Source organism: Ahaetulla prasina, chromosome 8 (genome assembly GCF_028640845.1).
Source record: "Ahaetulla prasina isolate Xishuangbanna chromosome 8, ASM2864084v1, whole genome shotgun sequence".
Classification (NCBI taxonomy): Eukaryota; Metazoa; Chordata; class Lepidosauria; order Squamata; family Colubridae; genus Ahaetulla; species Ahaetulla prasina.
Genome location: NC_080546.1, coordinates 90,899,009 through 90,924,928, shown reverse-complemented (window position 1 = coordinate 90,924,928; position 25,920 = coordinate 90,899,009). Strand labels below are relative to the sequence as shown.

Genomic DNA, 25,920 nt, shown 5'->3' with positions numbered 1-25,920 from the left:
ACCAAATCTTCTTAAAATGTAGGATGTTCCGAGTAGCACAGTTTTTTGCAATTCCCCTGGTGTTATTGCAGGAAGTTGCAATTTCTTGATTATTATTATTAATAATAATAATTTAATTATTTAGATTATTTAAAGTTTTAAAGCTGAAGCCTGAAGATGACAAATGAGACTTCGTCGAAACGTCGCCAAGACACTTCCAATTTTATACGGGAGAAAACCCAAACAACCAAAGACCTACATACAAACACCTGTGAAAACCTCAGAAAACAAATATTTAAAGTTTATTTCAATAATTACTGAAATAAATTATTTAAAGGCACCATCATCCTCTGATCAGGAAAAGTTTCAAAGGGCTGATATTTCCAAGGAGCTTTGTAATTTCAAATCACATAATTTTATAAGCTGTTTTTTTTAAAAATAAACCACCTTGAGTTGCTTGCAATTAGGTGACTTATAAATCAAATAAACATTCAACAGCAACACCCAGTTAAATGGCCGGCAGGCGGGCGGGGCTTCGGCAATGTTCAGTCTATAAAAACACAGACATTTTCACCCCTTTTGGGAGACAAAAAAGTGTGTCTTATAGTCCAAAAAATACAGTCCATCCCCCCCTCTCCATATTGTGATTGCCCTTACCTCTAGCAGCATCACAACGAACTTCACAATGTCGTTTTCCTTCTCCGGAGGAATGCGAAGAGAAGCTGGCAGTTTGGAAAGCGACACCAGATACTGACTTAAAGCCTGAGCTAAAACCATTGTGAATTGAAACATTTCTGGGTCTCCTGTGGGGGAGGAAAAACAAACAAACACACACACGCACAATGTCATAACACAAACCATATTGCGATTTGGTCTCCTCTTTCAAATTTCTGAGGACCCTTTCAAGAAAGGATCCTTTCTTGAAAACGGGCAAGATCAATTTCTGTCCCACTCCAGGAATCCTTAGGGATCTATTTTTCCACCTACCCCTCAACCCACTTTCCACAAGAAAGAACACGCACAATTATTATTCTCCCATCAGCAAGAGCCGACAATTATCGGAAGAAAAATCCACTCCGGTTCCAAGCCGGGAGAAAGACGCTGAAAATAAAATGGAGGCTGGCTGCAGGATAGAAGGTATCTGTTTATTTGGATGACAGAAACTTCAGCGAGAGCAGAAAATGTTTTTAGGGTGCATCCTAATTGGCTGGGTGAGTGGATGGATTTTTATAGGGTTCTGGCGTTTGGTGATTGAGATGCTCCAGGGGGGTTGCGCAATGTAGTGAGCCTTGTGACTTTTACTATTCTAATGGCGGTGGGTTAATCCTATTATGTACTAAAAGTCCTGTCCTGTCCTTAGAATTTAGGCAGGGGAATGTAAATTCTTCATTTCCATCAGCTCCAGCCTTCTGCGGGAAGTATGGCTGAAGATGTTTTGTTTATGAATAAGATGGCTGGCCTTTCTTCATAGGTACAAAGTATCTACAGAGATAGGCTTGAGGCTTCTTCTTCAGGCTATAGCAGGAAGGCTGGGGCCGCTTTCTGCCTTTGTTAAGATTTCTTTCTCTGTTCTGAGCCAGCTCCCCAAACACGACAAACCCTCTGACATGAACTCAAACGATTCCTTTATTAGGAGCGCCAGCAGCCCCGGCAAAAAGTTTTCTCTCGCAGGCTAACAAATCCGTCCGGCAGGGGAGATGAATAGTTGTCTGCCACACCTATTCATCTCTGCCCCCTGCCTTTTATCCCCAGAGCTAGGGTGGGGCTTCGCTAGCAATGGTGGCTCTTCCATCCCAAGGACCGGCCCATAGATTTCCACTGCTCTCCTCTCCTCTGCTTCTGTGCATCAGGGCACTGGACCCAGCTGTTCCTTCCCTTCCTCATCAGCCACCTCCAGACTTATGGCTGTTGACTCTCCATCTGAGGGCTGACAGACGGCCCAGGCTCCGCCTCTGTCTCTCTCTCTGCCACCTCCATTCCTTCTTCCCCCTCGGAGCTCCCAGGTTGCCCTGATGCTGACCCCGACTCCCACACCTCCTCCTCCTCCTCCTCCTCCTCCTATGATTCAGTTGCTGGTGGGGCTGGTGACTGATAGGACACAACGGTCTCCATTTCTTCTTTTTGGGAAACGTAAGACGCTACAAAGAAGCTGTCGTAACAATCCCTCCTCTCAAATACAAGAAACGCAAACAAAACCTCGTGATCGGGTCACGGCTAAACCAAGACACAACTGACGAGAGAATGCCGTGTTCGCAAAAAGCCCACCGGGGGAAGATCCCTTGACCATGCAGGCCACAAAAGTCACCAAAGCCTTCCCTTTTGGGCCCGCGCTTCCGGCTCCAATGGGGAGATTTTGCATGCCGGATATGCCAAAGAGAAGGTGCCGAGAAAAGCCAGCCCAATCCTCTGTCCCATCTCACCATAAATATTGCTGAGTTTGTTCCAGTACGGCGACAATCCCACCGGCTGTGTCGGCTGGAAGACTTGATGGCTGGCGGGGAGCTTCTGCACTACTTCCGTCACCTGGTGCAGCGTGACCAGGCGGGCGGCTTCAAAATGGCTCCTCAGCCCTCGGGAGAGTTCCTGCGCGCCCAGGCTCAAACACGGGGCGAGGAGGCTGATGTTGAAATCCTGCAAAGATCCAAGCAGCAAGAAGCAGTTTTCACAACATTTCTGACTTGAGCTACGGAATCGGAAAGACTTCTCATTTCCATGTTCGATGTGCCCAGTAAATAAATGGAATCTCTGGCTGTGTGGCCTTTGTGCCACGCCCTGGGTCATCACACTGCCTTTGTTACATAAAGAAGGCTTTCCCCCCATCCTGGGCCAACACGCGCATTACCTGGTGCATCATGAAAGGGATCAATTCCTGTTCAGGAAGCCGATTCATCAGTTCGGCACCTTCTGGAAGAGCGAAAGCTGATTTTGTGTAGCACTGGGACTTCACGAGTGAACAGAACCAATCCTTGCAGGGAAACAAAAGAGATTAGTAACAGGTATTTGCCTTATGATGATAAGATATAAGACCCCATAATCCCTTGCGGGGTGGAGTCTGGGCAACTGAATGGAGCTGGGTGTTTTACTGGCCGGATGCCCTTCCCTGTTGCCAGTGCGGAGTTTTGTTCAGCAGATAAATTCTTCATTGTGCTCGGAGAGAGAAATATCTGCCTCTACCTAGGATCGAACTCACAGCCTCCTGACTGCGAGACGAGAGCTCCACCTCTAGGCCACCGCACCGCTTGCTATGAATCAACTATTCAGAATTAAAACACTTATCCGTGTTATCAACCAGCACGACTTACGACCGTAATTCTGGGCTCGATCACAGTTGTAAGTAACAATAACAACAATATCCCTCCAAGACAGAGTGGCTGTGGATGCCGGCATCCCGGTACAGTCAGCTGAGTCCGCGGCTGACTGTTGGGGGCGAGTCATTGGCCCTGATGGAGAGGGTGCGCAACTTGGGCATCCTCCTGGATGAACGGCTGTCTTTTGAAGATCATTTGACGGCCGTCTCCAGGAGAGCTTTTTACCAGGTTCGCCTGGTTCGCCAGTTGCGCCCCTTTCTAGACCGGGATGCCCTATGCACGGTCACTCACGCCCTCGTGACGTCTCATCTGGATTACTGCAATGCTCTCTACATGGGGCTCCCCTTGAAGGGCACCCGGAGGCTTCAGTTAGTTCAGAATGCGGCTGCGCGGGTGATAGAGGGAGCCCCTCGTGGCTCCCATGTGACACCTCTCCTGCGCAGACTGCACTGGCTACCTGTGGCCTTCCGGGTGCGCTTCAAGGTTCTGGTAACTATCTTTAAAGCGCTCCATGGCATAGGGCCGGGCTATTTACGGGACCGCCTGCTGCTACCGAATACCTCTCACCGACCCGTGCGCTCTCACAGAGAGGGACTCCTCAGGGTGCCGTCTGCTAGACAGTGTCGTTTGGCGACACCCAGGGGAAGGGCCTTCTCTGTGGGGGCTCCCACCCTCTGGAACGAACTCCCCCCAGGACTTCGTCAACTTCCGGACCTCCGAACCTTCCGCCGCGAGCTTAAAACACATCTATTCATCTGCGCAGGACTGGATTAGATTTTAAATTTATATTGGTTTTAATGGGTTTTATTATTTATATTGTTCTTTTTAATAAATTTGGCTATGTAGAATAAGTTTTTTAATTGTTATTTATTTTGTATTTATATGTACCTTTTTATCTGCCTGTGAACCGCCCTGAGTCCTTAGGGAGATAGGGCGGTATATAAATGTGATAAATAAATAAATAAATAAATAAATAACAAGAACAGAGTTGGAAGGGACCTTGGAGGCCTTCTAGTCCAACCCCCTGCCCAGGCAGAAAAACCCTACACCATCTCAGACAGATGGTTATCCAACATTTTCTTAAAAATTTCCAGTGTTGGAGCATTCACAACTTCTGCAGGCAAGTCAAGGAGAAACTCTCCCGTTTTATATAGGTAGTCCTCGACTTACAACAGTTTGTTTAGTGACCGTTCAAAGTTACAACGGCCCTGGAAAAAAAGTGACTTAGGACCGTTTTTCACACTTGCGACCGTTGTGGCATCGCTGCAGTCACGTGATCAAAATTCAGGAGCTTGGCAACTGGTTCACATTTATGACGGTTACAAGTGTCCAAGTGATCCCCATTTGCGACCTCTGGACAAGTGAAGTTCACGCGGACTCGAGATTCACTTAACACCTCTGTCACTAACTTAACCACTACGATTCATTTAATGGCTGTGGCTAGAAAGGTCGTAAAACGGGGCCCTTAAGTTCACTTAACAAATGTCTCACTTAACAACACAAATTTTGGGCTCAATTGTGGTCGTAAGTCGAGGGTGACCTGTACCATGAATTTTATTAAGGATTGATTTTTGGCCGCGACAAAGATGTGAAGATATACAGGTGCTACTTTTTCAACTGTAAATAAAAGTAAACCGTCTCATTTGAATGTTAAATATTGTGCAGCAGTTGAAGTTTTGTGTAGCGCTTCCATAATTCCCATGTTATTTCTGGGTAAAACAATTCAGAGATGTATCTAGTTATTTATTAAATTTATTGGTCATCCATCTTACCATAGGATAACTCTTAGAGATAATTTTGAGGGCTACAGTGGACCAGGGCCAGAGACCAAATTTATTTAAATGCAGGGCTGTCACTCCGACCTTGTGCAAGTTTAAAAAGGGCAACATAATACAGAATAAAGTAGAGTAGGAGTAGGAGTAAGTATAGGTGTCAAATAGAGTAGAATAGAATAGGAACTAGTGTAGAGTGGAGTGGAGTGGAACGGAACAGTAGTTAGAGGGGACCTTGGAGGTTTTCTAGTCCAGCCCCTTGTTCAAGCAGGAGACCCTATACTATTTCAGACAAATGGTTGTCCAATCTCTTCTTAAAAACTTCCAGTGTTAAAGCATTCCCAACTTGTGTAGGTAAGCTGTTCCACTGGTTAATTGTTCTCACTGTCAGGAAATTTCTCCTTAGTTCTAGGTTGCTTCTCTCCTTGATCAGTTTCCACCCATTGCTTCTTGTCCTGCCCTCAGGTGCTTTGGAGAAGAGCTTGACTCCCTCTTCTTTAGGGCAGCCCCTGAGATATTGGAAGACTGCTATCATGTCTCCCCTAGTCCTTCTTTTCATTAAACTAGACATACCTAGTTCCTGCAACTGTTCTTCATATGTTTTAGCCTCCAGTACCCTCATCATCTTTGTTGCTCTTCTCTGCACTCTTTCTAGAGTCTCCACGTCGTTTTTACAGCGTGGCAACCAAAGCTGGATGCAAAATTCCAAGTGTGGCCTTACCACACATTATACAATGTGTGTAACCGTGTCAGCGCTGCCTGGGCCAACTTTAGTGAGAACACAAGGCTGCAGCAGGCAGAGAATCAAATTCAGCTGACTATATTTAGAGATTAGGTTTGGATGCTGAGCAGGCCTAAAGAAAGTGAACCAGGATAAAAATTTGGTGGATTATGCAGAATATCTTGAAAAAGAAGATAAAGTTTACACCACAGTTATTTTTATTGGGTATAATTACGGACTGTACAGTAACAGAGACTAAACTGATTTTAAATTTAATATCAGCAACGAGATTATGGGTTGCGCAATATTGGAAGAAAGAAGACTTGCCTACAATTGAAGAACGGACACTTAAAGTATCGAACTTAGCAGAAATGGCAAAAATTTCAGCGTATTTGAAAGACTATTCACAAGAAAGATATATATATTGGAACGGAGAAGTTGGACTGATTATATTCAAAACAAATATCAGGCTAAAAAGTATCAAATAGCTTATGAGTGATTGCAGGAATTGTACTGTATTAGTGCATTTGTTTAAATGGGAAAGGGGAGTTAAGGTTGCAAAGGGGAGAGGAGACGTTATGGGTGATGGTTGATTGTTGTATTTTAGCTTATGATTGTTAGATGTAATACCCTGTATTTTGCTCTGGGAAGTCTCGGGGGTGGGGGGAAGGGTTGAGGGGAGGGTGGAAGGCGGAGGGAGGTGACGGGGGATAATTGTTGGGGAAAAAAATTTTTTGTAAAACTTTTTCAAAAAAAAAAAAAGTGAACCAGTTGGTCAGGAAGTCTGTGAGGAGAAAAGCTGGATCTAACTGGAGAGCAACATCTGGAATCCGGTGCCTAAACATCGTGCCTGCATTTTGTTTCCCATTCCTTGCAAGCACGATTTAAAAGGGGAACAGGATTAATAGGAAAACAACTCAGCCTTACTTTGTCTGGAATTAATGTTTCTAGATCGGGATGGTTCCCTCCATCCAGGGGATGTGCCGTAACCAAAGGTGAGGGGCTAATGGTGTCCGGAGCCACAGTTAGACGAAATCGGTCCAAGAGTGAGTAGAGTCTTTGATGTCTTAAAACAAATGAAGAAAAAAAGAAATCCACCAGATTAGATACTTTGAGAAAAACGGATGGTTTTTGGTTTGCAGTGACATTCCCGAGCCAGCCAATTTTAATATGTGAGACTCGGGTTCTAAGACAGGGCGGGGGGACCATGGCCCCTTTATGACTTGTGGACTGCAACTCCCAGAATTCCCCACACCCCTTCTTTACAGTCTTCAACCAACCTCTGACAATCGATATGGTGCAATTTTAAACAATTCCATTAATGGGATTATTTTCAGGGTCAGTTCTTGATAGCCTACTAAATTGGAATTTAGGAGAAACCAGTCTCATGAAGAAGTTCAAACTGACTTACTAAATTTACGTGTCCTCTACTACAGCTATATATACCCTGTTTCAGTGGTGGGTTTCAAAATTTTTTACTACTGGTTCTGTGGGTGTGGCTTGGTGGGTGTGGCAGGGGAAGGATACGGTAAAATCTCCATTCCAACCCTACTCAAGGGGAAGGTTACTGCAAAATCCCCATTTCTTCCCAAGCAGCTGGGAATTGGGAGGCAGAGAATAGATGGGGGGGCAGGACCAGTCAGAATTTTTACTGCCGGTTCTCCGAACTAGTCAAATTTTCCGCTACCGGTTCTCCAGAACTGGACAGAATCTGTCCTGTTTCCCCCAGAATAAGACATCCCCTGATAATAAACCTAATCGGGCTTTTGAGCGCATGGCAATAAGGCCAAGCGCTTATTTCAGGGTTCAAAAAAATATAAGACAGGGTCTTATTTTCGGGGGAAACCCGGTAGTTAAAAGTAAGTCATAATATTCCAGATGTAAACGAGAGATTACAATATGGAACAACTTCCTTCGGTTGTAAATTTGAAAGTGTTCTTCAAATATTTTTAACACACTGACGTGAACGCACATCGTGAACAAGAAACGAGACAGCGTTTCAGTTAAAAGCAGGATGAATGCTGAACAGATAGTCCTTGGGCTATGACAGAAATCCCAGCTTCGGTCATAAACCCAAGACCAATGGCCATTAAGCAAGAAATAGCAGGAGGGGCAGGTAATGAAGAGAGGAGAACAATTATAGGAGCTGGCTTGCCTAGAATCATTAAGACTTAAGAACTTCTGGAATTCTGTTTGTCTTAAAGAAGGATTGGGTGGCACGGTGGCTCAGTGGTTAAGACGATGGGCTTATCGGCTTGAAAGCCGGCACCCTGGGTTCAAGACCCGAGTGCCATCATGTGATGGGGTGAGCTCTGGTCCTTGCCCCTGCCAACCTAGCAGTTCGAAAGCACGAAAGTGCGAGTAGATAAATAGGTACCATTTCAGTGGGAAGGAAGGTAGAAGCACTCCGTGATGACATGCTGGCCAGGGAAATGTCTCCCGAAAAACCCAAAAGTGCTTTTTTCAAGAGGCAACTGAACTTCCTTGTTTTTTCTTTGAAGACGTTTCGCTTCTCATCCAAGAAGCTTCTTCGGCTCGGACAGAATAGTATCCAAGAATAATAACAACAGAGTTAGAAGGGACCTTGGAGGTCTTCTAGTCCAACCCCCTGCCCAGGCAGGAAACCCTACACCATTTCAGACAAATGGCTATCCAACATTTTCTTAAAAATTTCCAGTGTTGGAGTATTCACAACTTCTGCAGGCAAGTTGTTCCACTGATTAATTGTTGTGTCAGGAAATTTCTCCTTGGTTCTAAGTTGCTTCTCTCCTTGATTAGTTTCCACCCATTGCTTCTTGTTCTACTCTCAGATGCTTTGGAGAACAGCCCGACTCCCTCTTCTTTGGGGCAGCCCCTGAGATATTGGAACACTGCTATCATGTCTCCCCATGTACTTCTTTTCATTAGACTAGACATACCCAGTTCCTGCAACCGTTCTTCATATGTTTTAGCCTCCAGTCCCCTAATCATCTTTGTTGCTCTTCTCTGCACTCTTTCTAGAGTCTCAACATCTTTTTTTGCATCGTGGCGACCAAAACTGAATGCAGTATTCCAAGTGTGGCCTTTCCAAGGTCTTATAAAGTGGTATTAACCCTTCACGTGTTCTTGATTCTATCCCTCTGCTTATGCAGCCCAGAACTGTGTTGGCTTCTTGGATGAGAAGCGAAACATCTTCAAAGAAAAAAACAAAAAAAGTCCAGTTGCCTGTTGAAAAAAAGCACCTTTGGGACAACCATGACCTAGAGGACTGAGAATGTCTGGAAATCTAGCTACACAATTTGGGATGAAGACCCTTTGAATGGTGCGTAGGAGTAGGAACGGATTTCCAGAGGTAAAATTGCAGACTACAGGAACCATTTGCACCACTCAGGTGACCCTGAGGACACAGATAAACCTCCAGGTGGCCTCAAAGACCCTCTAGAACAGGGGTCTCCAACCTTGGCATCTTTAAGGCTTGTGGACTTCAACTCCCAGAATTCCTCAGCCAGATTTGCTCCAGACAATGAAACAGAAATGAGCAGCATCCCCTAAAAGTCAGTGACGACTAGCAGAGTAAAATCCGCAGGGATTAAAATCCATTCGGAGCCTCACCTGTGGGCTAATCCGGTGTTCTGCAGATATTCCTGAATTCGGTCCAGCTCTTCAACTGGCAACTGAGCCGTGCTGTTCTGCATCAGGAAACAAAAACAAAAAAACCAGGAAAGGCAATGTGTTCACGTCAATCTTGAGCGGCGTTGACTAGCCCAGCGGACGCCACGTGTTTACCTGCACGGAGGCCGCTAAAAGCATTTCCACACGACGGCAAGCCAGGGTGTCGACCATGTGAGCCAGCACACGGAAAGGAGTCGAGAGAAGCTTGTCCACGTACAAGACCAGCACAGCCCCTGACTGGCTGAGGTGGATCCCCTCCAAACACTGCAGGGTCTTCTTGACCGCCGTCGGCTGAAACGGGGGGAGAAAAACCTCTTTTAAAGTCTTTTTTTTTGTTTTGATTTCCAGACTAATCAAAGTATAAAAGCATCTCATCAACCTAACAGGTTCCGTGAAAATATTTACAGATCCCTCACATCCTCGACATAAACTGTTTCAACTCCTACCCTCAAAACGACGCTATAGAGCACTGCACACCAGAACAACTAGATACAAGAACAGTTTTTTCCCGAAGGCCATCACTCTGCTAAACAACTAATTCCATCAACACCGTCAAACTATTTACTAAATCTGCACTACTATTAATCTTCTCATCGTTCCCATCACCAATCTCTTTCCACTTATGACTGTATGACTGTAACTTTGATGCTGGTAATCCTTATGATTTATATTGATATTGATTGTTTCCTGATTGCTTATTTGTAGCCTATTATTATCATTAAGTGTTGTCCCTTATGATTCATGATGAACGTATCTTTTCTTTTATGTACACTGAGAGTATATGCACCAAGACAAATTCCTTGTGTGTCCAATCACACTTGGCCAATAAAAAAAATTCTATTCCATTCCATTCCATTCCATTCCATTCCATTCCATTCCATTCCATTCCATTCCATTCCATTCTATTCTATTCTATTCTATTCCTTTTAAAATCAGCTAAACCTCCGTGGCTTTTTCTTACCTGTAACCCAGGGGTGAAGTGTAAAAGTTGTTACTACCGGTTCTGTGGATGTGGATTGCTGGTGGTGGGGATAATGTGACTGGGTGGGCGTGGCCAATTTTTTTAAAAAAAAAACTTTTAAAAGCATTTTTTCTACAACCTCTTCAGCCGAAGAGATTGTAAAAAATGCTTTTAAAAGCCTCTGACGATCCCAGCTGAGCCGCACGATCATCAGAGGCTTTTTAAAAAAAACTTTTAAAAGCATTTTTTCTACAACTTCTTCGGCCGAAGAGGTTGTAAAAAAAAAAAGTGCTTTTAAAAGCCTGTGATGATCAGGCAACTCAGCTGGGATCGCCAGAGGAGGAAAAAAAAAAAGGATTCTGGTGATCAGGCAACCTCAGCAGGCGTGTCGAGACAATCATCGGAGGAAAGAAACCCCGCGAAGCCAAGCGAAGAACTTACGGAGGCAAAGTTCTCACACCGTGACTGAATAGCCTGGATGAAAAGGCCACTCGCCGCCGAGTTTCTGTGGATGGCGCTTATGAAGTCCTGGACGGGAGGTTCGTGAGACAGGCTGATGAGTTCTTGGACGTGGTTGACCGTCAGCCAGGTTAAGTGCTCGGAGTCGTGCAGGTTTTGGCACTGTGGAAAGAAATGGAATGGAGTCGCTCGAGCGTAAGAGACAACAAGGTATCCTGGAAGCCGTGGTGGGATTCAGCCAGTTTGGGTGAACCGGTAGTAGTGACCTGTGGGTGAGGGTGGCACCCCGGCGCTATGCCGTCCTATTTAGCCACGTTTTTTAAGCCGCCCGCGTGCGAGCAAAGCACCTGCGCGCATGGGCAGAAAGCCGCGCACGCTCATATTTTCAGTGCTTGCAATTACTGCAGGTTCAAGTCCCACCAGGCCCAAGGTTGACTCAGCCTTCTATCCTTTATAAGGTAGGTAAAATGAGGACCCAGATTGTTGACTTTGTATATAATATACAAATGGATGAAGACTATTGCTTGACACTGTGTAAACCGCCCTGAGTCTTCGGAGAAGGGCGGGATATAAATGCAAATTAAAAAAAAAATCAGCTTGCATAGTTATTTGCACACCCACAAAAAAAAAAAAAAAAAAGGCGAGGGGGAAAAAGAAAAAAAGAAAGAGGCTGCAACAGGGGTCCCCAACCTTTCGGAGCTCAGGGACCACTACATTCATAATTTTAAATCCCACGGACCGCTAATATGATCTGCCTAATGACCAGTTGGGTGGGCGTGGCTAGGTGGTCATGTGACTGGGTGGGCGTGGCCAACTCGATGTCACTCACATCCAGGGATGCCTTGTTGGCCTCTACTCACCCCTCCCCTGCCAGTCACTCCTTGCCTCCCCACCCGGGTTCCTTAGGTCCCCACCAGGAAGCAGTTGTTGGAGCTAAGCAGCCATCATGAAAAAGAGTTGGCAAAACAGCTCAGTTCAAATTGGATCTGACTGAGAAGGAGGCTCAGCAGAAGCACCTCACTGAGGACTAGGAGCATAGGCTTTCCAAGCAGAGGGAAGACCTGCGGGAGTGCAAGGCCAGGTACCGGCACCTGGAGGCTCAGCGGGCTGAGATGGTCAGCCGGTTCCAGGCCATGAGGCAGTCCCACTGGAATGAGGCCCTCTGGCTCTTCGCCACTAGCGGCGCTTCCCTCCAGCCTTCGCCCAAAGCCCCACACCAGGAGGCCGAAGCAGACCCTAAGTCCGAATTTCTCCCCCCTCCGACCCACACAAAAAGACTCTCTGCAGCAACACAAATGTTCATTTCATGTATCTGTCCCAGGGACCATAGTTTGAGGACCTCCGATTTAGTGCAATATAGAAAAATGCAAGTAATTTTTTCTGCGGACCACCCAAATTTTCTCACAGACCATCAGTGGTCCACGGACCACCAGTTGGTGACCACTGGGCTGGAAGACGAGTCACGAAAGCCAACAGAAACGCCGGCATTGCCTGCGATCCTCGGAGCTTACCACGTAGTCACAGAAAAGGATGAGGGATCCTTTCCGCACGATCTCGCGGTTGCAGATGCTGAGTTTGGAGCCCCCGTCTTCTTCGTGGGGATCCCCGCTGGGTTGAGGGCTGAGCAACTTAGCGCTTGAGAGAGACTGCCTTCTGGAAGAGAAGGAAAAGGTTGTTGTTGTTGTTGTTTTAAAAAAAACTACAAAATCCAGGAGTCAAGGCACCAGAAAGAAATAAGGAAGAATTGGTAGCTGCTTCTTCTGCAGTCCTAGTGGACAACCATTTAGATGTGAGCCAGTCGTGTGCAGCAGCTGCTAAAAAAACCAACACAGTTCTGGGCTGCATAAACAGAGGGATAGAATCAAGATCACGTGAAGGGTTAATACCACTTTATAAGGCCTTGGAAAGGCCACACTTGGAATATTGCATTCAGTTTTGGTCGCCACGATGTAAAAAAGATGTTGAGACTCTAGAAAGAGTGCAGAGAAGAGCAACAAAGATGATGAGGGGATTGGAGGCTAAAACATATGAAGAACAACTGCAGGAACTCGGTATGTCTAGTTTAACGAAAAGAAGGACTAGGGGAGACATGATAGCAGTGTTCCAATATCTCAGGGGTTGCCACAAAGAAGAGGGAGTCAAACTATTCTCCAAAGCACCTGAGGGTAGAACAAGAAGCAACGGGTGGAAACTAATCAAGGAAAGAAGCAACTTAGAACTAAGGATAAATTTCCTAACAGTTAGAACAATTAATAAGTGGAACGACTTGCCTGCAGAAGTGGTGAATGCTCCAACACTGGAAATTTTAAAGAAAATGTTGGATAACCATCTGACTGAGATGGTGTAGGGTTTCCTGCCTGGGCAGGGGGTTGGACTAGAAAGCCTCCAAGGTCCCTTCCAACTCTGTTGTTGTTGTTGTTATTATTATATGCTTCGTCTACATCTTGCCTTTATTTTTGTGACTTCTGAACGTTTGCCAAGAAAGGCCTTTGGCAGTTTGCCTAATTGGACCAAGGTTTGCGGTAAGACTGAGGAATCTGTGTTGGGAGGAATTTGTTTTAATTTGAGTTGTAACTACGCTGGGAATGAAGTAATTCTCAGCTGTTCAAATAGTTTGTTTGTTTTTCCACGGACTGAGTTTCCTACGACCTACTGGGGTCTGGGTCACAACATGAAGATACCACAGAGTGGGGGGGGGGGGAGGGGGGAACTGCCCCAAGGAACCTCAGGGTTCCCTACAATGAGACGTCCCAGATAATCAAGTTCAGAAAGGAAGGTGAATTTTGAAAGGCAAGCATGAAAACGAGACATTTTTAGTGTTAGCCCGTGAAAATCGCAATCGGAGGAAGCTTTTGGGAGTTTTTGAAATCTACACAGGAGGGACACTGACGCGAGAAACAAGACTTGTAAAGCAAAGGGCAGTGTTTGGAATCACAAAGACACGTCCACACAGGACCGAGAAGGCGACCTTCAGGACAGACTTACTTGGGGGTCTGGTGAACTTCGGACCACCAGCTGGAATTGGTGTAGTTGACAAGCAGCAGGATTTGACACCAGAGAAGCACCAGAGATGGGTGGGTGGCTATCATGGACTTGACAAGGTCGTTTAATCTTTCGAGGGTGTAGAAATGGAGACCGTGCGGACCGCTCTCGGTAAAAAGCTTGGTAGCCGCAGCCGTGATTCTTCGGAACATCCCTGAAACACCGAAACGATGGAAAAACAGCATTTATCAATCTGTTGTGTCTTGCCCGCTCTCACCGCAGCCGGGGCCTTCTTATCTGCTTCCGAATGCTGAGGAATGTCCTAGTATGCCTCCCGGCCCCAGCCCTGGCTCCATGCCCAGACAGGCTGAGGAGGAGGAAGCACCTCCCGGCCCCAGCCCTGGCTCCATGCCCAGGCAAACGGAGCACCTAGACCCCTCCCCCTCCTCCACAGCATGTGAGCCTGAGGGAGGTCAATTACCAAGAGCTGCCGACTGGAGTGACCCTCGCGTCAGAAGAATTGATAGGCGGAGGCAACAGAAGGAAGGAGGGGCAGGCCTGGATAAGTGCTGAGTCATGGAGCCACACCCCATGGCCTATATAAAGGATCTGCTTTCTGGCATTCTCTGAGTCAGGCAAAGTCTAACATATCTTGCTGAAGTCACTTTCTGGTCTCCTGCCTGCCTTGAGGACTTTGCTAGGACTTTGGCAGAACTGCAGAGGCACGCCTGATTCGGACTTCCCTGACCCGGCCGTCAGCGGAGGAGTGGGACACGACACAATCCATCCCAAATGAGAGCTTGGGGTTCCCACCGAAATATTACATACAGGTAGTCCTCGAATTAGGGCCGCAAAAATCAAGCCCCCAAATGTCTGGTCGCTTGCTGGGACAGTTGTTGAGTGAGTTTTGCTCCATTTTGCCACCTTCCTTGCCACTGTTAGGACAATTCACCACAGCATATCATGTAACTTTTATGACCAACTTGTATATTGTATTGCTGGTTTTATCTTGCCTGTACACCGCCCTGAGTCCTTCGGGAGAAGGGCGGTATAAAAATTAAATAAATAAATAAATAAATAAATAATCAAAGAAAAGACGCCAAAGGAGGGACGAGACGAGAGGGAAATGGCAAAAATGAACGTCTCGGTTCTTTCAGCTGATTAAATTGAATCGTTGACTTGTCCTGTTGGCGAGTTGGCCATGTCAAGTTGGCTGCCGCAAATTGATCTTTGCAAGTTGGGAGTGTCGGCCATTGTCCCATTGCATTCTGCCCAGGGAGGTGCTGCAAGACGACCCCAGGGCCCAGGGGCGAAATGCTCCCGGTTTGGATCGGATCGCGCGATCCGGTAGCAATGGGGGCGGGTAATTCGGAGAACCAGTAGCAAAAATCCCTGCCCCCCTCCCCCACCGCCCACGCCTTGCTGATCCTCTTCTCTGTCCCTGAAGCTCTCGGTGGTGATATAGCTGCAAATGGCCGTCCACGGTGCTTCAAAGGGCTGCACTATAGCTGATCAGCGCTGTAGGCAGTTAGTAGACCGGTGCCTCTATTTTTAAAGAAGGTAGACCGGTGCGCTCCTAAAAAAAGGCAATTAGTAGACCAATGCCTCTATTTTTAAAGAAGAAGACCGGTGCGCTCCTTAAAAAAGGCAATTAGTCGACCGATGCCTCTATTTTTAAAGAAGGAAGACCGGTGCGCTCCTAAAAAAACGCAATTAGTAGACCGGTGCCTCTATTTTTAAAGAAGGAAGACCGGTGTGCTCTTAAAAAAAGGCAATTAGTAGACCGGTGCCTCTATTTTTAAAGAAGGAAGACCGGTGCGCTCCTAAAAAAACGCAATTAGTAGACCGGTGCCTCTATTTTTAAAGAAGGAAGACCGGTGCGCTCCTAAAAAAACGCAATTAGTAGACCGGTGCCTCTATTTTTAAAGAAGGTAGACCGGTGCGCTCCCAAGCTTTGTATACTTTATTATTTTTATTATTTATTATTATTGGCCATGCCCATTTAGTCACCTGACCACCAAGCCACGCCCATCAATTAAGCCACAGAACCGGTAAGGAAAATTTTTAGATTTCATCCCTGCCACGGCCCTCTCTGGGCTAGCTTGACCCTTCCTCCCTTCAGGTAAAGGGGCAAGAAGAAGGGGATGAGCAGCACCTGATTTGAAGGTGTGAATTAAGCACATGAGAAGAGTGCCCAGTTCCTGGCAGTAGAAGGTGTGTTGTTGTTCGCTCGTCTCTACGTTCAATTGTTTGCTGGCAATATCTTCCAGAAGAATCCCCACCAACTGGATTAGGAATCTAGAATGAAAAAGAGGCTTATTCAGTAGCGGCCAAAATTGTGGAAACCTTTTGGGAAAAGTGTGTTTTCTAAAACTAGCTAATAACACCACTTTTTTGGGGGGAGTGGTACCATAAAATTATATATCAATGGAAAGACAATTTAATCAGAAACGAAATGCAATAACTTTTATGAAGGATTTGCTATTAGAATAGCAGTTGAGCCGTGTTGCTGGCTCAACAACTGTCGTGATTCACTTAAGAATGGTGGCAAGGAAAATCGTAAAATGGGGCAAAATTCCCTTTAAAAATGTCTCGCTTAGCAACAGAAATTTCGGGCTCGCCTCTGGTCATAAGTCGAGGGCTACCTGTATATTATTTTCCTCCATTCCTTATCTCAAAGCCTTTATCTTTCTCTCTCTCTCTGTCTCTTTTTTTTTAATGGTTTAAAAAATAAATAAAATAAATAGCAGGATCTTATGAACAACCTATACCTGGAAAACGTCTCTTCGGGCAGAAAGCGATCTTGCTCGTCCGTGGAGATTTCCTGAGTGGGAGGAACTTTACTTTCCCCGTTCCGCAGCCGGTTAATTGTTTGGCAAGAGATGAGATACGGGGAAAAGGAGAGCTCTTGGATGCGAGAGAGGACGATGTCTTCGGTGGACTGGGAAATCAAGACCCGCAGAATAGCCAGAATGCCCGAGACCCATAACTGAACGGTGCTCACTGAAGCCTATTGGAAGGGGAAAGGGTGGTGGGGGGGGGGAGAAGCACACAAAATATTCATTATTTAAATTAGTCCTTCCTTCCTCCCCTCCCTTCCCTCTCCTCTCCCCTTCCTTCCCTTCTCTTTCTTCCCCTTCTTTCCTTCTCTTTCTACCCTTCCCTCTCCTTCCCCTCCCCTTCCTTCCTTCCCCTTCTCTCTTCCCCTCCCTTCCTGTCCCTCCCCTCCCTTCCTTCCCTCCTTCTCTCCTTCCCTTTCTACCCACCCCTCCTTCCCTCCTCTCCCCTTCCTTCCCTCTCCTCTCCCTCCCCTCCCCTCCATTCTCTTACTTCCCCTTCTTTCCTTCCCTTTCTACCCTCCCCTCTCCCTTTCCCTCCTCTCCCCTTCCCTTTCCTTTCTCATTCTACCCTCCTCTCTCCTTCCCTCATTTCCCCTCCCCTTTCTCTCTCTTCCCCTTCTTTCCTCCCCTTTCTACCCTCCCCTCCCTTCCTTCCTCCTCCCTTCCCTTCTGTTCCTTCCTTCCTCCCTCCCTCCCTCTCTTCCCCTTCCCTTCCCTATTCCACCCTCCCCTCATTTCCCCTCCTTTTCCTCTCTCTTTCCCTCCCCTCCCCTTCTCTTCCTTCCCCTTTCCTTCCCATTCGACCCTTTCCTCCCCTCCCCACTTTTTCATTTGCTAAAAAGAACGCAGTTTCTCTGTAGCATCCCTGCCCTCCGGCGAGTGACGAAACAAAGCGCACGGCATTCCCCTACCCCACCCCACCCCACTCCCTGCCTATGAAGCGAAGGGGGCTGGAGGCCGCGATGCCCTTCCAGACCACAGCAGAGGGACCTTTGCTGCTAAGCACACGGGCAGCTATTGACCGGTCAGATTTATATCCAGCTTTTTTTCCGGCAGGGGCTGAAGGTGCCAGGCAGGCTGCTCCTCACCCTTGCAAATCCTCTGACCGTGGAGATGGTACAACGGTCATAAGTCAGGAAAAGGGACTTCCCAGGCTGTGGGGGGGACACCCAAATCCTTAACCCCCGAACACTCCAGGAAAGAGGGCAGTCGGGGAGGTCCTGAGCCCGGACCGAGGGCAGCCAGGCCTCCTTCCCTCTCGCTCGGCGGCTTCTTGACCGGATGCTTCCTCCTTACCATGGTGCTGGGCGTCACAAACATGCTCCTCAGCGGCATATCCACGGGGCGCAGGGCGGAAGGCGCCAGGATCTCAAACAGAGTGTTCAAGATCCCCAGGGCTTCGTGGGAATCGATCTGCATCTGGAGGGTGGGAGGGTGGGTGGGTGGGGGCGGAGAAACGCACCGACAAACACAACGGGATCAACCGCGGCGGCAATAAAGGACCGTGAAACGAAGGAGAGGTGAAAAAGAAAAGAATTGTCCCCGAGTTACGACCACCGTCGTGCCCGGGATGTATACATCGCTAAGTGAAACGTTTGTTAAGCGGGTCCCTCCTGCCCCCCACTTTTACGACTTCCCTTGCCAGAGTTGATAAAACATACCGGCGGGCCCTTGGCTGGCATCGGTTCATTTAGCGACCGTTTAAAGTTACAAAAGCGACTTGAAAGACCGTTTTTTTTTGCACGCTTACGATTGTTGCAGCCTCCCCAAATTCAAACGCTCGGCAACTGATTCATATTTATGGCGGTATATATAATGTGTGTGTGTATAAAAATATATATATATATTTATCTGTGACCAAAGGTAACCCCTCACCTGTTGTTTGGCCAGCATTGGCAGGATGATGTCGGCTACCTGTCGCGACAGCCTCTTCCACTTCTCTTCGTTCTCTCGGTGACACTGTTGCAGCACAAGAATGAACATCTCCAGCACCTGCCAGCAAAGAAGAATACCAATAGCCACAGCCCTGAGACTTATATACCGCTTCCCAGTGCTTTTACAGCCCTCTCCAAGCGGTTTACAGAGTCAGCATCTCGCCCCCAACAATCTGGCTCCTCATTTTACCCACCTTGGAAGGAAGGAGGGAAGGCCGTGAGCCAGTCAGGATCGAACTGCTGGCAGTCGGCAGAGTTAGCCTGCAATACTGCATTCTAAGCACTGCACCACTGAGGAAGGAAGGAAGGAAGGAAGGAAGGAAGGAAGGAAGGAAGGAAGGAAGGAAGGAAGGAAGGAAGGAAGGAAGGAAGGAAGGAAGGAAGGACTACCAGTAGACTTATATACCACTTTACAGTGCTTTACAGCCATCTCTAAGCTGTTTAGAGATTCAGCCTCTGGCCCCCAGCAATCTGGGTCCTCATTTTACCGACCTCGGAAGGACGGAATAGCTGGGTCCAGTGTTGGATACATGGATGTGCAGAAGGCAGAGGAGAGGAGAGCAGTGGAAACTTATGGGCCGGTCCTCGGGACGGAAGAGCCACCACTGCTAGCGAAGCCCCACCCTAGCTCTGGGGTTCAAAGGCAGGGGGGCGGAGATGAATAAGTGTGGCAGACAACTATTCATTTCCCGGCTGGATGGACTTACTAATCTGCAGTGAGTCTGGCACTCCTAATAAAGAAATCATTGCTTCAACTACAGAGGGTTTGTCCTGTTTGGGAGCCAGGTGAGAACACCTCCAGTCTAATTACTCAGACAAGCAGGCTCGGGATGTTTGCAATAAAATCCGCCGTCTGGAGTTGTGAGAATGTTCAGAGACACAGGTGAGTGACCGGCGGGGTGTGTGTGTGTGTGTTACCTGGTGATACTGGATGAGCCGCAACAACATTGAGACCACGACCTCCTTCTGGGTTTCTAATTCTTTGCCCGCGTCGGCTTTATTCGCTCCCCTTAAAATGAAGAGGTCGTGGACGATGGGCTGCAGAGCCGGGATTGCTAAAGAAAAACAGAGCAGCGTTAGGACCGAAGACAACTAGATATTGCCACTCCTCATCCAGAGATCCCCTTGGGCCCGAAACTTAGTTCTTATTTAGAGTAGTGGCCAAAACTGTGGAAACCTTTTGGGAAAAGTGTGTTTTCTAAAACTAGCCAATAACATCACTTTTTTTTTTTTTGGTGTAGTACCATAAAATTATATATCAACGGAAAGTTAATTTAATCATGAACGTAATGCAATAACTTTTATGAAGGATATGCTATCAGAATAGCAGTTACAGTATAAAGAAGAAAAGTGAAACATGTAGAAAAAACGATATATACAAAAATGATCACCACAGAAAAAAACCAGATATACAAAAATGATTCCCATGTCAGTTAATGCTTAGTTGGATAACGTTTAGCATGAATGACGGCCTTACAACGTCTTCCCATGGAGTGAACCAAGTCTTTGAGTTCTGCAGCTGTTCTAATGGGAAACCAAGATTGAATGATGGCTTCTATTAACTGGGTTTTATTGCTGGGTCGCTTCTGACTTTCTTTAGTCGGCTCCATAGATTTGCAATTGGGTTAAAGTCTGGGCTATTCCCAGGCTATTCCAGCAGAGGAATAGGATTGTCTTGAAACTCAAAAAAAAAGTGGTGTTATTAGCCATCAAACCTCAAAAATACACTTTCCCCAAAAGGTTTCTGCAATTTTGGCCACGACTGTAATTCCCAGAGGTTATCCTGAAGCTGGAGGATCTGTTTTGGAGAAGCAAGAGGGCTTCTTTCTGCAAAGGCCATATAGCGGCTCAAGAACATACTGTGTTAGAGGTCTATGTTAGCTTGTTAGCTTGGGCCAAAAGCCAGGATGCACCCAGGACCTTTTTCCAAGGGGAAAGGTGCTTCTTCCCTCCCCAGAGAGGCTGGGAGAGGCCTCAACTCAAAGCATGGCATTTGATTGAGGCTAGAAACCAGGAGTCCAGGAGTTCTAATCCCCGCCTTAGCCAAACTGGCTGTCCCATTATAGTCTTCACATTATGTGAAGACGTTAAAAGTTTAGCTAAAGATTCGTGCCGAAGAACAATTTCCCCTTCCGTAGAATCAGTGTTATCAACAAATGACATTTTGATGTCTTCCAGTGTTATTAATTGACATATTCAATTTAAAGCGACACACATTTCAACCTTCTGTTGTTTGAAGTCTCCAATATTGACATGGGTTTCGTTGTTTCTTAGCCTTTGGCCCCCCCTTTTTTTTTCCAGAGCTGTTATCTGTCCACCTCATAAAAGGATCCGGAAAGTCACTTTCATGGCAGGTATTTCCTTAGAAATACATCTTTACACAAAAAAATGGGGGGGAGGTATATTTGAAAGTAAGTGTGTCTGGTGTGTGTGTGTGTGAGAGAGAGAGAGAGGGGGGAAGAGAAAGAGAGAGAGAAAGAGACAGACAGAAAGAGAAAGAAAGAGAGAGAGAAACAGAAAGAGAGAGACAGACAGACAGAAAGAGAAAGAGAGAAAGAGACAGGCAGACAGAAAGTGAAAGAAAGAGAGAGAAAGAGATGAAAGAGAGACAGAAAGAGAGACAGACAGACAGACAGAAAGAGAAAGAGAGAAAGAGACAGACAGAAAGAGAAAGAAAGAAAGAGAGAGAGAGAAAGAGATGAAAGAGAGAGACAGAAAGAGAGAGAGACAGACAGAAAGGGAAAGAGAGAGAAAGACAGACAGACAGAGAGAAACAGACAGAAAGAGAAAGAGAGAGAGAGAGAGAGAAAGAGACAGAAAGAGAAAGAAAGAGACAGAGACAGAGACAGAGAGAAAGAGAGAGAGAGGGAGAGAGAGAGAGAGAGAGAGAGAGGAATAAAGATCCAGCAGAGTTGCAGCAGGACAATACATTAAATTTTAAGTGCCGGCCATGTTTAGCAACTCCTAGTGTGAGGAGTTCAGTTTTATTTATTTATTTTATTAAATTTTTATACCGCCCTTCTCCCGAAGGACTCAGGGCGGTGTACAGCCAAAGTAAAAACAAAGATATATACAGTTTAAAACAACAATTAAAAAGAGCAAATTTTAAAGGCCGATTATTAAAATTTAAATTAAAAAGTTAAAAAATATTAAAACCCCAATTAAAATACATCACTAAATTATGCCAGTCCCGCTTTAATGAATAAATATGTTTTGAGCTCACGACGGAAGGTCCGAAGATCGGGCATAGCGCGACCGGAGGAAGTTCGTTCCAGGCGTCACTGCCCCACAGAGAAGGCCCTACTCCTGGGGCCGCCAGCCGACACTGTTTGGCGGGCGGCACCCTGAGGAGACCTCTCTGTCGGTGGGAGGCAAAAGGTAACAGCAGGCGGTCTCGTAAGTACCCGGGTCCTAAGCCATGGAGCCATGGAGTTCTATGACTTCTGATTCCCAGTTACCGTGTGTCACTGCTTTCCTTCCGCTGGCCATGACCCCGTCACACAGCTGAATAATTTTAGGAATTCCAATTATCTGCTTGGAGTGGTAGCGCTCGTAAGACAACAACACCAGGAAGAAAAAGACGCTAGGAATAATGGCTTCGGATTCCCTGGTGGGGAAAAAAAGGAAAGGAAAAAAAGAAAAGAAAAGAAAAATACAAGTTGGACTTCCTCCTCAACATCAGAACAGGAGTATGAGTCGTTCCAAGAGCCCTTCCTTCCTTCCTTCCTTCCTTCCTTCTTCCTTCCTTCCTCCTTCCTCCTTCCTTCCTTCCTTCTGGTTAGAATGCAGTATTGCAGGTTAACTCTGCCCACTGTCAGCAGTTCGATCCTGACCGCCTCAAGGTTGACTCAGCCTTCCATCCTTCCGAGGTCGGTAAAATGAGGACCCAGATTGTTGGGGGCCAGAGGCTGACTTTCTAAACTGCTGAGAGAGGGCTGGAAAGCATGGTGAAGCGGTATATAAGTCTAAATGTTATTGCTAATCTAAGTGCTATTGCTAGTCCGTCCTTCCTTCCTTCCTTCCTTCCTTCCTTCCTTCCTTCCTTCCTTCCTTCCTTCCTTCCTTCCTTCCTCCCTCCCTCAGTGGTTAGAATGCAATATTGCAGGCTGACTCTGCCCACTGCCAGCAGTTCAATCCTGACCAGCTCAAGGTTGACTCAGCCGTCCATCCTTCCGAGGTGGGTAAAACGAGGACCCAGATAGTTGGGGGCAAGAGGCTGACTTTCTAAACTGCTTAGAGAGGGCTGCAAAGCATGATGAAGCGGTATATAAGCACTAAGTGCTACTACCTCGCCTCCCTTCCTTTTCAATGAAGAAGAAAACAAGGCTCAGAATCGGTCGTTGGTGTTGAGCCTCCATTTCGCATAAATATATAAGGAAAGTTTCCAGTCTGAGCTGGAACTTGTACCTGAATTGGCCGACTTCGATGTATTCAAACTGCTTTAGCACAAATCCAATAAATACCTGGAAGCAAAAAAACAGAAACACCCGGATTAAATTTTGCAAACATCGGTGAGTACATTCTTACATTATCTCCATAAAATCGGAATTAAACAGACCGTGACATCTGATGAGAACAATAAACAACTCATTACTGGGTGTTCGTTACTGCAACTCGTATTTTATGTCAAAGGAAACAAAGCACAAAAGAAATGAACAGGACTTCAATTGTCAAATGGCTTTCATGTCATTTGGTCTTGTTTGGACAAAGATGGGCGCAAACCCTCTTTAGGTTTGAGATCTCAAAGAGAAAAATAGAGTAGAGTAGAATAGAATAGAAACTTTATTGTCACTTTAGAAAAGAATAGATATTGGAAAAGAATAGAGTAGACTAGAGTAAAAGGAGGAGGAGGAGGAATAGAATTAGAATAGATTCAAGCTTAATGTCAACCGCTTCAAACTTGACTGCAGAAAATATGACTTCTGTAACAGAGTTGTTAATGCTTGGAACTCATTACCTGACTCCATAGTCTCTACTCAAAATCCCAAAATCTTCAACCAAAAACTGTCTACTATTGACCTCACCCCATTCCTAAGAGGACTATAAGGGGCGTGCATAAGACCACAAAAGTGCCTACCGTTCCTGTCCCATTGTTCCTTTCATTATATCAAATTAACATAGATGTTGCATACTTTTACTTATATATATATTTTTTTCTTTTATGATGTGTTGTTTTTTGTTTATTTTTATTTATTTATTTATCAAACTTCTATACCGCCCTTCTCCCGAAGGACTCAGGGCGGTGTACAGCCTTCATTTAAAACAATAAATATACATATTAAAATAACCATTAAAAAGCTTATTCAATGAAAGGCCAGATTAAAACCGTCGATTGACCATAAAAATACCCAATAAAATTACCATTAAAAGTTTAAAATTTAAATTTAGAATTTAAAAAGTCAGGCCAGTCCTGCTTATGACGATGTTTGTGTATCCTGTTGTGACAAATGAAATAAAAAAAATAGAATAGAATAGAATAGGAGTAGAGTAGAGTAGAGTAAAGTAGAATAGAATAGAATAGAATAGAATAGAATAGAATAGAATAGAATAGGCATTGCAAAAGAAGAGAGTAGAGAAGAGTAGAGGAGGAGGAGGAGGAGGAGGAGGAGGAGGAAAAGAATTAGAATAGAATAGAATAGAATAGAATAGAAGTAGAATAGAGTAGAGTAGAGTAGAGTAGAGTAGAGTAGAGTAGAGTAGAATAGAATAGAATAGAAGTAGAATAGAGTAGAGTAGAGTAGAGTAGAGTAGAGTTAAAGCCAGGAAGTAATGACACGCGGGCAGGTGGGCAGAGCTTTGCTCTGCCATTTCTACCGGATCGCTGAACTACTGGCCGCGATCGCTACCAGATCACGCGATCCGGTCCGACCCGGTAGCATTTCACCCCTGAAACAGGGTAAATGAACTGTGGTTAAGTCGAGGAGTACGTGAACTAGGGTTATGAAATGGCTCGAGATGTTGCACCTTCTTTCAAGGTGACCACACCTTTCCATGAGAGCTGAAAGGATTGAAGTGGACAGAATGTCACAAAAGACACAAAAGAGCCCCACATGATGGTTCGGTTTAAGTGATTTAGTTCACTTGTGGCTACGTAGCAATTCTAGGCTGCTTCCTCTTTTGACGCCGCCCTCTTGATTTTTCCCGTCATTCTTCTCCCACAACAGGCCTTGATCCGGAGCACAGGGTGGACTGACCGCAGAAGAAGACTGACTGCACTCTTGTTCTGCCGCAATGGAGGCCGAATACTCACTTGGTCGGAGTCCAGAAGACAATAGTTGACCCGCAGCTGGACGAGCTGCGCGAGAAGATCCAAGACTTGTCTCTGCAGTTGTACGGATGTAGTGGTGGTGTATTGCTTTAGCGCTTTGATGACCAGCGGTTCAAACAGACGGATGTGATTGTGGATGATATTCTAAGGGAGAAAGAGAAGGGCGGCAACTCAGCGGGACTCCGGGCGAAAAGCACGAAAGAATGTCCCCCCACCACCATCTTTGCAGGTCCACTTTGAATCCTCCCCACACTGTAAGGGCAATGTTGTGCCTCGGCTGCCCTCCTCTCCTCAGCCGGGCCCCTCCCATCTCCTGCTATCTGAGCCAGAGACTGATAGTGAAGAACGGCCTGGCATGCCTCTAGCCCCCAGCCCTGGCACCATGCCCGGCCAGAATGAGCAAACAAACCTCCCTCCTACAGCGTGTGAGCAAGAAGCCAGCCACGAGCTAGAATTGCCAGCAGCTGAGCAGGAGGACAAAACGTGGACAGATCCCCGCTTCCGGAGAATGGAGAGGCGACGTCAGCAAAAGGAAGGGAGGGGCAGGCCTGGATAAGTGCTGAGTCATGGAGCCACACCCCATGGCCTATATAAAGGATCTGCTTTCTGGCATTCTTTGAGTCAGGCAAAGTCTCATCTGGTTGCTGAAATCACACCTTGGATTCCTGCCTGCCCTGAGAACTCTGACAGGAATTTGGCAAAGCTGCAGAGGCTTCGTGGCCACGCTGGATACAGACTTCCCAGACCCAGCCATCAGAGGAGGAGTGGGACACGACAGGCAAGGTCTAACAGACTCATGGGAACTTCTGGAGGCGGCAACATATCTTTTAAAATGGCACCTTTTTTACTTCGATCTCTTACCCATGTAGTCCAGAAAACAAGGATTATCTGCAAGATGTTGTAGTTTTGGCAAGGGATTCCAGCTAGCAGATATTAACAGAATAACAGAGTTGGAAGGGACCTTGGAGGTCTTCTAGTCCAACCCCCTGCTCAGGCAGGAAACCCTACACCGGTGATAGTGAACCATTTTTGCCTCAGGTGCCGA

General features: G+C 46.2%; 1 protein-coding gene across 3 annotated transcripts in view; it reads right to left on the bottom strand.

The window, feature by feature from the left end:
- Nucleotides 1-25,920, bottom strand: part of HTT (huntingtin) — a 126,412-nt gene that overhangs the window by 37,239 nt on the left and 63,253 nt on the right. For all 3 annotated transcript variants that reach the window (XM_058193447.1, XM_058193446.1, XM_058193448.1), the window contains 17 exons: nucleotides 24,858-25,019; nucleotides 23,015-23,070; nucleotides 22,066-22,214; nucleotides 19,526-19,662; nucleotides 18,549-18,665; nucleotides 17,970-18,092; nucleotides 16,605-16,843; nucleotides 15,989-16,131; nucleotides 13,837-14,047; nucleotides 12,363-12,504; nucleotides 10,834-11,013; nucleotides 9,546-9,722; nucleotides 9,372-9,448; nucleotides 6,708-6,846; nucleotides 2,822-2,944; nucleotides 2,400-2,610; nucleotides 637-782 (listed from right to left, as the gene is read on the bottom strand). In XM_058193447.1, the coding sequence (XP_058049430.1) occupies nucleotides 637-782; nucleotides 2,400-2,610; nucleotides 2,822-2,944; nucleotides 6,708-6,846; nucleotides 9,372-9,448; nucleotides 9,546-9,722; nucleotides 10,834-11,013; nucleotides 12,363-12,504; nucleotides 13,837-14,047; nucleotides 15,989-16,131; nucleotides 16,605-16,843; nucleotides 17,970-18,092; nucleotides 18,549-18,665; nucleotides 19,526-19,662; nucleotides 22,066-22,214; nucleotides 23,015-23,070; nucleotides 24,858-25,019 (2,532 nt within the window). The remainder of the gene's footprint in view (nucleotides 1-636; nucleotides 783-2,399; nucleotides 2,611-2,821; nucleotides 2,945-6,707; nucleotides 6,847-9,371; nucleotides 9,449-9,545; nucleotides 9,723-10,833; nucleotides 11,014-12,362; nucleotides 12,505-13,836; nucleotides 14,048-15,988; nucleotides 16,132-16,604; nucleotides 16,844-17,969; nucleotides 18,093-18,548; nucleotides 18,666-19,525; nucleotides 19,663-22,065; nucleotides 22,215-23,014; nucleotides 23,071-24,857; nucleotides 25,020-25,920) is intronic.